The sequence below is a fragment of the Molothrus ater genome, chromosome Z (genome assembly GCF_012460135.2).
Source record: "Molothrus ater isolate BHLD 08-10-18 breed brown headed cowbird chromosome Z, BPBGC_Mater_1.1, whole genome shotgun sequence".
Taxonomy (NCBI): domain Eukaryota; kingdom Metazoa; phylum Chordata; class Aves; order Passeriformes; family Icteridae; genus Molothrus; species Molothrus ater.
Genome location: NC_050511.2, coordinates 49,713,575 through 49,726,455, shown reverse-complemented (window position 1 = coordinate 49,726,455; position 12,881 = coordinate 49,713,575). Strand labels below are relative to the sequence as shown.

Here is a 12,881-nt window from a genome sequence, read left to right as displayed (position 1 = left end):
ACTCTTTGTAATGACTCATGCTGCATTTCTTGTTTATGGCTGTGTGAATTGATTATTGTGTTCTAAGCCTGCTTGAAACGTTCTGACCCAGATGAACAGGTTTGTTAATGTAAATATTATAATTAAAAAGCAGACTTCTTTGAAAGGCCTCTCACCACAGCCACACTTGCCTGAATCACCACTGGTTAGACGTTGCTGGCCAGATTCTGATCTGAGTTTCAGGGGTGAGAAGTACTAGCCTGGATCTGCTGATTGTAAATATCTGCAGGACTCATTAAGCTGCACAGATGCACACAGCTTACCTGACTCTGGGTTCTTCTTTCTGAAGTGCTCTGAAACTCTTCTCTGTTTGCCCTCTTCACATCTTGCTGACTCTGAGTGGTCCATGTGGATCTGTCAACAAGAAAGTTTGTACCCCATCAGCAAATAAGAACATTATGAGAGGGAAGCTGGGGCCTGAGGAAATTGTTCACTTACAACCACAAGGAAGCATTTTGTAAAGCTGAAAACAGATAACAGAATTTATTTTTCCCCTTCTGACACATTTGACTTGCAGCAGTGTAATGCTTTTGTGTCCTGTGTAGATAAATTTACAAGGGGATGTCAAAAGATTGATACCATAGATGTGAGATTTGCTACCATAAACTAAAGTCACAATTGATACTTTCTGTTCTCTCCCTGGCACATCAGGACTTCATTTGCTTATTTTTACAATAGACAAAAAAATAAAAAAGAGATCTCAGCTTAACTTCCAGTCCATTTTTCTAGTCTTGTCTGTTGATAAGAATAATCCTCACAGCTACAGACAAGTAGCCTTTGCTTGCCTAAATTGGTGTATAACAAGTGCACATCTAGGGATGATACGTTCTCGTTCAATTTCACAACCAGGACCTGGACAGAAACCCAGGAAAAGCCTATCTCTACATCTGATTGCTGACTAGCAAGGAGTTGCCATCCAAAGCAATTTTTGTAACTCATGAAATATCTGCATCTTCTACATCAACAGAGAGGAAGAATATTTCAGAGACTTTATTTCGTGGGCTTTGAATTTAATGTGGGATATCATTTATACATGAATATTTTATCTCACATCCCATTATGCATTCACGTAATATTGTTTAAGTGGTGTAGATCACACAAAGCTTTAAATGGTTCTTCCATTGCAGAAAACCTGTTTGGCACACTATTCTGCTTTAGTCAACACCCAGAGACAAGCTGTCTATGTAGTAATATATATTTTTACAACAAAAATTTTCAAAATCACTGTTAAAATATTGTAAATTATGTTAATCTTTCAGAGATCTCTTCCCATTCTCATTATCAGCTGACACTTGATGGGAAGGCTCTTGAGACTGAAAAATAACATGGCAGAGCCTTGGCCTCATTTCAACAGACTCCAAGCTGTATCTTGCATTTTGGCATGGCTTAGCTCCAGGAGTGACTCAAGTTTGTCTCCCTGAGGGAAAGATTTGCATTCTTTCCAATGAGGATTTCAGGTCTGAACAGTGTTTCAGTGTGCCAATCCACTGTTTGTATTGAATGCTAACAAACACTCAAAGCTTAAATGCATATTTTGCTCACCTAATAACAAATTAACAATAGCAGTTCAGATGCAATTAGGAGTTCAGATTGAGTTTCCTGAGATTACTGTCAGTCTTATTACTTATTTGTTCTGTCATATTGTCTTGAAGCTGCAATTTTTCATTTTCTCTGTATAGTGTGTACACCAACATGAGAAAGATCGTGCTTCCTCCAACAATCTTTAAGTATAACATGTTTGTGCATAGCTTTCACCTGGTTTTCTAAGGTAGACCTGGTTTCCCTGGATGTGTATGACAAGAGATGGTACGGTGTCATAGAAGTGACAAAGAAGTCCAAAGTCTGTCCAGCCCAGGCACCACATTGGCCCAGCATGACAGACTCCACTCCAAATTCCTCACTTTCATGGTCAGGTGCATATTAATAGGAATGGAAGCCGAGGAGCCCCAGTCAGTGTGAATGCTTGGTGAGGTTTGTAGTCATACTTTGAGTTCCAGAGGTGAACACTTACGGTGCCACTGCTGCACCCTTTTTGGTCACTTCTCATTATGGTGGATGATAGTGCAGTAAAACTGTGTTCTATCACACAGTTAATCTTACTTTAGACAGTGTATGCCAGATGGCATTATCTTGGTGTTTCATACCAAGGTTAGAAGAAAGCTTGATTCTATTCCAGAGTCAATGTAGAAGGCCTGGGTGAAGGGGTGAGGAGGGTAATAGGTTTTTATGGTGTATTGTATGGGTATTTTAATTTTGTATTAAAAAAGTTAGTGGAAAAATCAGATAAAGAATAGTGTCAGCCTTGAAACACTATCCAAATAATTTATTCAACTATAAATATGTCTACATTTTCATTCTTTCTGTGGACAATCTTTTGATTATCTTAATGATTCCACACTCTTGCTTACAGTACCTAATCAAACACATAGAGCCAGAAGATGATGTAGCCCTGGAAATCAAAATCAGGCAATGTTTCTGAACTTCACTGCATTTGTTTGTTCTGCTCTAAGCTTTACTCTGCAAAGGTCTGTGCAAGTTACTGCTGAGTTACTAGGCTTCTAATTCAGTGTCCAGAGTTTGTAATGAAATCGCGGTTTTTCCAGCTGTCTGCCGGTTCCCGTGCCAGAACGGCGGCGTCTGTGAGCGACCCAACGCCTGCTCCTGTCCCGATGGCTGGATGGGCCGTCTCTGCGAAGAGCGTATGTATGCCATCCCTAACTGTAATCCTAAGGGTGTTATTGGTAAGACAGATGAATTTACTGCAGTGAACCAGAAGAGGGATAAGAGATAAAACCATAAAAATCATTAATATATTCTGTTTGACAAATGTAAGGGAACAGAAAGGTATATACTTGGCTTGTTTCTAGAAAAATAACCGTTCCCTTACATCTTCAAAGCAAAATAAGCACTTTTTAAATTGATGTGATTTTGTTTCTCAGTGCTCTTTCACTGTGGTTGAAGAACACCTTGTTTCAGTTCTCCAAAGTCTGTTTCTAATAGCAATACCTGATAGTAGTTTTGGGGAATGAACAGTGATTAGAACAGAAGAGACGTGAATGTTCTGCTGGTGGCTGCATTAGTTTCTTGGCTTCCGTTTTTATCAGTCTGTGGATATGAACCTCATCAGTTCATGTTCAAATAATGTAATGTGTCACATTTTCCAGGCTGTCCCTCCTGACCTGTATACTTGCCCCTCACAAGTTCTAGACTGGTTTTTCCTGTCATGGATTTCCAAATTATTAGAGAACTGGATCTGTTGTCGCTGAAAAGAGCCGAATCTGACTCTCAAATCAGATTCCCTGGATGACATTGGGATGCCAGTTTGATCCATGTTCCTCTTCATGGTGGTCTTAGCACAAGGAATTAGGGAGATTTAACCCTTTCAGCCTGGCATAACTGCTGCATGAGGAACCTTATTACTGTACATATAGTAAGGCATAGGCCTATGTGGAGAGAAAAGGAAGTGCCTTTATTTAGTATTTAGTATTCAGTATGGCCCTGATGTAAGGTTTTAGCATGTCCAAGATCTACAGCAGGAGTGGTGTCACAGTCCCCAAATCTGAGTCACTGCCCCTGACTCTGAATATACATGGAAACCTACAAAAATTGTGCACATTCTCATCTAGTTCTTGGAAAAGAATATGGTTCAAGTATTTAAGATGTATCATATGTTACAATGGTCCTCTGAATCTCTGCAGCTTTCAAGTCTTCTCTGTGACAGTATCAGTTGCACATGGCAGAAATTAGTAGTAGATACAGAATGAGAACAAGAGGTTCAGCAAGTTTTATCTTTTTGCATTTATGGAAACTCCAGCTATGTTGTATATTCACACAGCTCCTCTTTTTCTGTACCTGTGCCTGGCAGTATCACCACAGCCATTTGTGCAACTGAGTCCTGTAAGTCTCACAGTCTCAGCAGAAGAGGCTTGCACCCTGTGTCTGAAAAAACTGTGTTTGGTATCCCACAATTGCATTTATTAATTTCATCAGTAATGACACTTGAAGCATTCTCCAGAACTAGACATTTCATTTATGATCCCAGCCATTTCAGTCATCATCCAATTCAGACTGGCAACTGACCAGGCAGGTCACACTTCATGAAGGTACAGGCACTAGGGTTTTTTTTTGTTTTGGTTCGGTTTTTTTGTTTTGTTTTGTTTTGTTTTACTTTAGTATAGATAGTTAGAAAAGAGAAAAGAATTCCCGCAATTGGTCAGTACAACACCAATTTTGCATTGCTTGTCAAACAAGGTGCAGCAGTGAAGAGAAAAACAGGTTTAGTCTTTGAAGTTGAGGGCCTGTTCTGGAAGCCCAAGGAATTTTTGAGTGCTAGCACTGAGCACTGAGCACTGACTTGTCAGTATCAGGCCACAGTAAGCACACTGAGATAATTTAGTCACCTTGTAGTTCACAGTACATTTCACAAAAAAGATAGGATTCATTTTCTTAAGAGAGTGCTGACCATTCTAAAAAACTTGCATGGTACTACAAGTTTAATGATTTAGAAAAGTATTTCCTGGTGATAGTATCACCAGGAAATACTGTGCTGTGCAGCAGAAGAAGAAAAGGAAGAACCCCTACCTCAGTCTTACGCAGCCCCCATCCACCCTCCCAGTATTAAACTCTACTGGAAATGCCTCTTGAGGGTCCAAATTTGAGACCCAGCTCAAGTTTTGCTCTTCTTAGAGCAGGTACGCTCAAGTATTTTGTTCACTTAGCATAGTGGAGATGATAGTTTTGTGAAGATACTTAAAGCATGAACACCTGGGAATTTTGCAGATCTGCTCACAGAAGCAGCGTAGCTCAATTGCTGCCCTGTCCAGAGGCCATCCGCTGCTTGGTATGTGCTTTGTTTCTTCCCCAGAGTTTCCAGCCCTAGCCTTTTTCACCCAAAATGCCTTGTATCCAAGCTGCCTTTCCCAAGGGGCATATAGTTTCACCTGTCTCAACATGTTTTTATTGGCCTAGACAAAGTGCTTTTCTATGGGCAGGGAACAGATTAACTTGTTTTGGATGCTACATCTGCAAGCCCAGAGAATTCACGAACAATCCAGTTTTTTGTGATTAAAGCATGAACTGGTTTGTTAGCACCATCACAGAAGTGGCCAATATCTGTGGATATTACAAACAGCCCTGACTCATTTCACAGGAACACAGAGCCTACAAGCACCTGAAGGACTCCAGCAATTGCTCTGGCCTATCCATTTCTTTGCCACTACTCTTTGTCAAATCTGTCTGTCATGCCAGTTGTAGGAGCTGCTCATGCCTGGTGGGTAGGTCTTGCTCAGCTCTGCTGATACTCCATGCAAACACTTCAAGGGGCAGTAGAGTTTCTAGTTAAACATAAGTTCGTCTCCTGCACACTCTATTCTTTGCTTTCATGGGAGATAATTGTTTTCTCTGGTTCTCTTCTCCTTAGCAATATGCATTCTGCCATGTCTCAACGGAGGTCGCTGTGTGGCCCCTTACCAATGTGACTGCCCCCTCGGATGGACTGGATCACGCTGCCATATGGGTAAAACTTCTCACCTGCTGTTTTTCTCACTTTTTGGGACTCTGCTAGCAATACCTAGCACAGTTCTCTAGGGCTCATAAAACTCCTGAGCTTGTCACAGGAAAACCCAGGCCTACAATAAGGTTCCTGGAAGATTTGCTGTTCCCAGCTGTAAACTACCTTCAGACTAGTCCTCCCTTATGAGTCTTTAAAAGTACCAGAAAAGCCTGCTCTCAAAAAGGACAGACAGTATTCACAAAAGTACTCTCTGCAAAAAGCAGTGCAAAGGAGAAAGGGTTTCCAAGGAGAAGAATAAAACTATTTTTCTCAATTCCAGGGGCATGATTTTCATTTTCATCTTCAGGAAATGCAGGTCACCATTAAATTCACAAACAAACTGCAGGTATTACAGAGGTTTTTCACCACATAGCTGTCTGGTTTGGTGGATGCCCACTGATTGCCTGGGTACTGAATCAGGACAGAGAGCACACCAAAGCAAGGATTTAAGGGTGATTGAGTTCAATAGATACATTGTACACGGGTACCTTGCATTAGGTATCATCTAAGTTCTTTGAGCAAATTCAATGTGCACTTCTTTTTGCTAGATCCCTTACTTGCACCTAACCAAAGGTGAAGGTCATGGAGCACACAAAAATAGTGAGAGGTAGGAGGGGAGTGATTCTAGTGTCCAGGTTTGTGGCCTAACCAGTCCATTTGTGTGAGATGAGGTTGGCTGTACTTATGGAAAATATTTGAATCTGAGTTTACAATATGGGATTTCATATGAAGACTGAACAAACACCAGATTTTGAAAGACTTTTCCCTGTGAAAAGACAATAAAACTCAGCAATTGACTGATTACTGAAACATCTTTCAATCATTGTTAAATCTTAAACATTTACAAATATTAGCTATTTTTAAATATTTATTTCAGTTTCTTCACTGTATTTTTATTGTCCAGGTGTACCTTAACTGATTTTTAACAGGAGCTTAACATGAAAGCCCAGTTTTGTCTTCCTGCAAGACCTTGAAGTAGCTGATAGGATGAGCTGGGAAGTAATTCATGCCTCTGTTAATGAATGTTCATAGTATTTGTTTAACTGATAAGAATAGTGAATCTGGGGGATAAGCTGTGCGATACACTGCAAACCAAATCCTTCTGCAGAAAATTGAAATACCAAAGAGAACATTTTTACTCTGAACTATTGTATTTTGAAGGGACTCTTGCCTAACGCATAATGCATAATTTCCTCTCATATTTCACAAGCTTTGCAGCTATAATAGATGCTTGAGGAGGATTGAAGGCTTCTTGGCTTTTTGGCCAGCCATTCAAATCTGTACAGGCTTGACTTGCTTTTCAGTAGCTAAAGGGAAAATTATAGTGAACAACTGCATCTGCATCATAAACACTGCTTATGAAGTTTTTTAATCATTTGTTGTTTCAGCTACTGATATTGACATTTTGCTGTGATAGAGAAATACTTCAGTGACAGCTAAAGATGTTTTGGTCATATGCTTCATTCCAAAATCAGAAGTAATTTTCAACATTATGCACTTGGTGCACTTAATTGTATATGGATGGTCTATCACAGTAGCCTCCTGCCATTTTTTGTTCTTGTTTGGCCCAGAGGAACTGGAGTAGGTTTTTTGCATTCCTGTGACTACTCATTTCCATTTCTTGTAATTCCATAATAATCAGTGCTCCCTGATGCATATTCCTTGCAAAAATATTACCCAGACTTTTTCCTCACTAGTATCTTTAGGTCTGTCCTCTACATATGGCATTATCTGCTTTAAAGTATTCACATCTTTCCTGCAATATAAATGTTTGTGTTTGAAGGACCTCATTAAGTGTATATCTAAATTGGTTCTATAAACTGTGTGGTTCTTTACCTTTCAATCTCAAAATTGATAGGAAGACTTGAAACTTTGACTTGTGTTTGGTTACGTGATACGCTTGGGTTAGACTGTGACACAAAAGCATGTTCAGCCAGGCTCAGCATGACCTGTAAGGCAGACAAGGGTGTTTTCTCTAATGCCCTGTTGCAACTAGTCTCACCTCTTAGGGCTATCCAGTGTCTTTCAGGATCTTACTGTCATTCTCTGCTTCCTTTCCTTGTCTCCATGCAGGTGCCATTCCATGAAGTCTTACTCCTTGCTGCTATTGGTCTGCACATGGCTTTCTGACCTTCAGCTTCTTCTGCTTTTGCTGTCTCTTTCTATACTTTTTTCCCATGTCTGGTGTCTGCTTGTCCTGGCTAGTGTTAAGAACAGTTTATTCCTGTTCTCCTGTTCATCTCATGATTCTTCTAATTCTTGCTCCTACTTCTGCTTGCATTCCTTTGTTGTCTTAATTGGAATCAAAGAACAACAGAATTTTTAAGGCAATGTGAAATTACACACTGGCTGTTTCAGGCAGCTTATACAATGCATCAGATAGCAAAAGTAGTAGAAGGAGTCAAATCACACTTAGCAGACGTATGCTTCTCAGGCTGCCCTTTCCATTCTTAAGAGAATAAGGCAGGATGGATTTTCAGTGTCCTGCCTATTCCACAACAAATCACCTTGTTGTGGATGTGTTCATTAATGCAAATTTGTGTGTGTTTGTGTGCAGCTGTTTGCCAGTTGCCTTGCTTAAATGGTGGGAGGTGCATACGACCAAACCGGTGCTACTGTCCCTCTTCCTGGACTGGACCTGACTGCTCTAGGTAAGTGTCACTGAGCACTGTCCCAGGGCTAGACTGAATCACACCCTACTGAACTCTAAACCTGAGGAATGAGGAAATAATTTTAACATTTTGAGCATCTCTAGATCCTGTAAATCAGTAACCTTTAGATGCCTCAAGTTTCATGGGCAATATGTAAAGACCTTAGAAGGTACTCTGCAAAATGATTGCCAAACTTGTAGAAAACTCTGAAAATTCTATCTTTACATGTAATCAGAGAGGCAAACCCACAATGTTTAGACTGATTTTTTCATTATGTAAATGGAGGTGGGGTTTTGACATGTAATACAGAATGTTCTTTGGGAAATTTTGGTGGCTTACTCTTTACTAATGTTCATTTTGAATTGTATACGCCTTAGCTAGGTCCATGTTTAAGACTGGGGTTATGCAATGTTTGTCATAAATAATAAGTCATCTTACACCCAGCATTGAGTGATGTAATCATTTAAAGAGTGCAACAAGGTGCCTGTGAGGCAAGTCCAAGTTCAAATCTCCTGGCAGCTCTAGGGCCAAGATAGCAAAAAATGTATATACCTCAACTCACACAGGCTCTTGCTGAACACAGTGGTCGTTATCCTGGAGAGCTAAATAAGAACCAGATGAATATTAATATTTTTCTGCAGGGAGCAGATGAAGCCTGTGACATTGTAATTTTTTCTGTTCTTCTTTCTGGGCAGATAGTGACAGACATTTCTTCCTATCCCTCTGATAGACAGTTTATCTTAGAACTATAGAAGAGATGCTTAACTGAGAAATCACATTGTCCAAAACAAAGAGTGTTCAATTGTCAGCTGTGATTATATGTGCCTTTGTGAAGCAACTTAAATGTCTTGCCAACAAACAGTATCTTTCAGCTTTAGAAAGGTATGCATCTGAAGTCTGGTAGTATATCCATTTAGGACATGAAGTAGAGAAGCCCAAATCCAGCAGGCATAATAGCCAAAAATAGTGGAGTTTATCTCATTATAAAAGTTTCAGGCTATTCCCAAACTGGACTATCCTTGGCTTCTTTTGTTGGGTTTTTTTGTCCAAGTCCATAGCTCTGTGCAGCAGAGCACAGAAGGTGGGTCATTAGCCCTGCAGGATTGGGATCTAGCAGCTTGTCCCTTCCAGAGAGGACATGTGTTTGAGAGGACATTTCCCAAACATAGCTGGATGGGTGAAGTGAAGACAGAAACGAGCTCTGAGATCTGTTTCACATTTTGTTATGTTTTGGCCTCAGTTACTTGTGGCTCTTTATGGGATATGATACCTGGGAATTCTAAAACAATACAGGCAAATAACATGATACCAGAGATTCCCTGCTGCAGTTAACAAGATGTGGATTTATAAGGGGAAGCTGAAAGGTCCCAAAGTTTTTATCAGCATGCAGAATAAGACTAGTTCCAAACTTCTCTGTGATAAACCATGACTTAAATTAAATGTCAGATATTTCTATTTCCCATGGCCACTCTCTCCACCTCTTTGAGCCGTGGCATTCTAATCTGTGGTATACTTTCAGACACCATCCTCTTGTGCCTCAGTGTTGATCATTTGATATGTTCAGTACACCACTGATTTTATTTTGTTTTTGATGCAGGAAACGGAAGGCTGGATTCTATCCCTTTTAACATCAGAGCAGCAATTCTACATTCAGATATCTTTCTTCAGCCTAGGCACCAAGGCTTGGATTCTAATGCATTGTAAATCAAATCCATTGTTTCCCTTCCCCCACCCCTCCCCAGCTCCCTTGTTTTGTATTTTATTTTGTGATACATCTTTCAATTTTTAAAGAAATCCTCTGTATTTTTCATTTATAAAAGTATTATCAAATATATGCTGCTACACAGGTGTCATACACACATACACATACAAATGTAAAGATTCCTACAATCCACTGAGGAAGTGCTTGTTTAAGGTGAAGTCCCTCCCATTTCTTACATTAATTAAGCTAATTAAACTGTACTATACTGTCAGTCATGATTAAACAGAATATGGCAACTCTGCTTACGAGCTCTCAACAGTAAAGTGTGTTACACAAGGCTGAATGAGCCTCTAAACTCTGCCTTGGAACTTCAGCTGATAAAAATTATAACTGCATGTGATAAGGTCTGTGTTGTAACCACAGTTTCTGGTGAGCATAAGAAGAAGATTCTGTAGTGTAGTTTATGTGACATTAACTTCATTGGAGAGTGACTTAATGGGAGGCATCAGCATGAGTTTTACGTGAGATTTCTTAGTAAAAGAGATGAGGGAACATCATCTCGTTCAGAGAAGAATGGATTAAGTCTAGCCAACAAGAGCCTTTGAAGCTTTCTGACCTACAGGCTGTTCAGGTGTAGCTCTGAGCTGAATAATCCAGGATCCAGCAGTAGGAAGCAGATGGATCTCTGAAACTTGCACCTTCCATTTGCCATGGGATTCACAACCTGCCTGTAACCACCATCCCTTTCCTATATAAATGAAGTACATCTCTTCATAGATATCTGCTAGGTGATTGTTTTTGATATCTCAGGATTGGGTCCCAATATCTGACTGCCCCTGAGATGGAGAGAGAAGGCACCAGCTAGGTTTATGAGTGAAAGTTTGCTATTGCGTGCAAAAATGTTGTGGTTTTGTTATGCAGAATCCTCAAAAATTGGAAAAGGCCTCTCTTGAACACACACAGGCAGAAATGCTCAGTTGACTGAAAAATACTGAGAGCATACATGTTATCAGATTTCTCATTCTCAGACTGGTGATCCCACTGTGTCTGAGGAAAACACACATGAATTCCATCATTAAGTCATGCTCTGATGAATTGAAATGTTAAAATTTATGATTAAGTAGAGTGGTGGAATTACAAGACAGAAATCTCATGCATTGCATCTTTCAAAGTCACGTTTGGTAACTGTTATCAGTTAGCAAAAAGTCTGATCTATGAAAAAAGGTCTTAGAGTCAGAACGAGAGTCATTGATCAGAAGCTCCATTTTTCCCAATAATAACAGAAAAGTTTAATTTGCAGTTATCATTGGGAAAGAAAAAGAGAAATAAATTTTACCTTCTGTAGCTTCCTATTCCTGCTTAGTTACCCTCCACATTAAGAGTCTGCACAACTGCCCCACCCCACTTTATGGATGTACCTTCCTTTTATGCATGAACCCTGATACAGGAAAGTGATAGGACACCAAAACAAGCTCACAGTTACAGTAACAGGGCTCTAGTAAATACTGACACATAACTGATGGCTGTTAGCCCAAAACCAGAAAAGAAGAAGAAAGAAACAAGCGAAGTTGTCAGCCATTAGGAGCTTTCAGCCAATAAAAAGAAAAACAGATAGTAAAGAATAGGAGTCATTAGGGGATCAAATTAATGTGAATGTAGATTCCTTCCCAGTGGGAGCTGCAACCAGCTGAAGAGTTGTGGTTTTAGCTCCCACAACCTTCTTTTTCTAATGAAGTCTGCTAGCACGTAGCAAAATCTTCTGTCTCCCAGCTCCACAGCCATCGACGTTTACAGCTTTGACTGAAGTTAGTGTTCAGTAAGTAATGTCCACATTTCAGCACACAGTCACCACCATTTGTAGGCACTTTTTACCTTGACTTCCTTGCTGCCTTAACAGCAAATGAAGGAAAGCTGCAGTGAGCAACACAGGACTTCTCAAGGGAAAAAGTGGATAGGTGAGAAAAGTAGATCTTTATTTATATGTCATTCTCGTGTTTTTGTCTCTTTTCCAGTGTGCTTCTCTGGTGTGTCCTCTGACTCTGTCCTGGTCTTGTCCAGAGCAGAACAGCAGTGGCAAGGAGAGTGCTTAGATCTGGCAGGACATTGCTGGACAGTTTAGGGCTGGAGAACAGCTTTTAGCACCCCAGCTTCACACTAGTGACTTGTACATGGAGTCCTGGGATCAACCCAGTCAACATGTTTTGTAAGGAGATAGGGCGTTAGGACAGAATAGCTGAAACTAGAGGCTGTCATATTAGTGCTATTGATGATGTTTTGATACTTGCTGGAATATTTTCCCCACCCTACCCAGTACTGTATTGTCATTTATGTCACTGCTTGTTGTGTGTTTTAAACGACTTCCATGTGATGCACTTTACACTGTAAATAAAGTTGCACCCTGTTTAGTACCTGTATAGAGGCAACATTGTATTCTTTTTGTAAACCCTCACAACAATTATATTAAGCTATTAATCTTTAGGATCTGATGGCAAAGACTACAAAAATAGATCTCCACTTAAGCAAAAAGACAAAGCAATTGCCAGCAAACTTAAGAGGTTGTAATGGATTAGTCCACATTTGGATTTGCAGATAAAAATGCAGTTAGCACCTCATTTTTCAAATCCTTTGTTCTGCTAGGGCAGACCTGTAAAGGCCAAATTTACCACTGTCATGAAGAGACAGATTAAAACCTGCTTCATTCACTACTGAAGGAGATACAATTTGTTTTATTCAGCACGAGTACTGTTATTTTTAAAGGTATGGAAATGCCCATATTCCTGGACAAATGAGGTAAAGAATCACTGTAACAGGAAGAAAATTTTTGAACTCAAACACCACTCCTCTGAACAAGTAGCATATATGACATAACAGGCAAAAGATTTGGAATGTGAAGTTTTTGGAGATATTGTTGTAAACCTGACAATGTTTGGATACACAG

At 39.9% G+C, this 12,881-nt stretch overlaps 1 protein-coding gene across 1 annotated transcript in view; it reads left to right on the top strand.

The window, feature by feature from the left end:
* SVEP1 (sushi, von Willebrand factor type A, EGF and pentraxin domain containing 1) overlaps nucleotides 1-12,357 on the top strand; it is a 115,214-nt gene extending 102,857 nt beyond the window's left edge. The window contains exons 47-50 of the mRNA XM_036403612.1: nucleotides 2,643-2,738; nucleotides 5,459-5,554; nucleotides 8,148-8,241; nucleotides 9,839-12,357. Coding sequence (XP_036259505.1) covers nucleotides 2,643-2,738; nucleotides 5,459-5,554; nucleotides 8,148-8,241; nucleotides 9,839-9,869 — 317 coding nt within the window. The 3' untranslated portion in view covers nucleotides 9,870-12,357. The remainder of the gene's footprint in view (nucleotides 1-2,642; nucleotides 2,739-5,458; nucleotides 5,555-8,147; nucleotides 8,242-9,838) is intronic.
* Nucleotides 12,358-12,881: the final 524 nt, after the last annotated feature.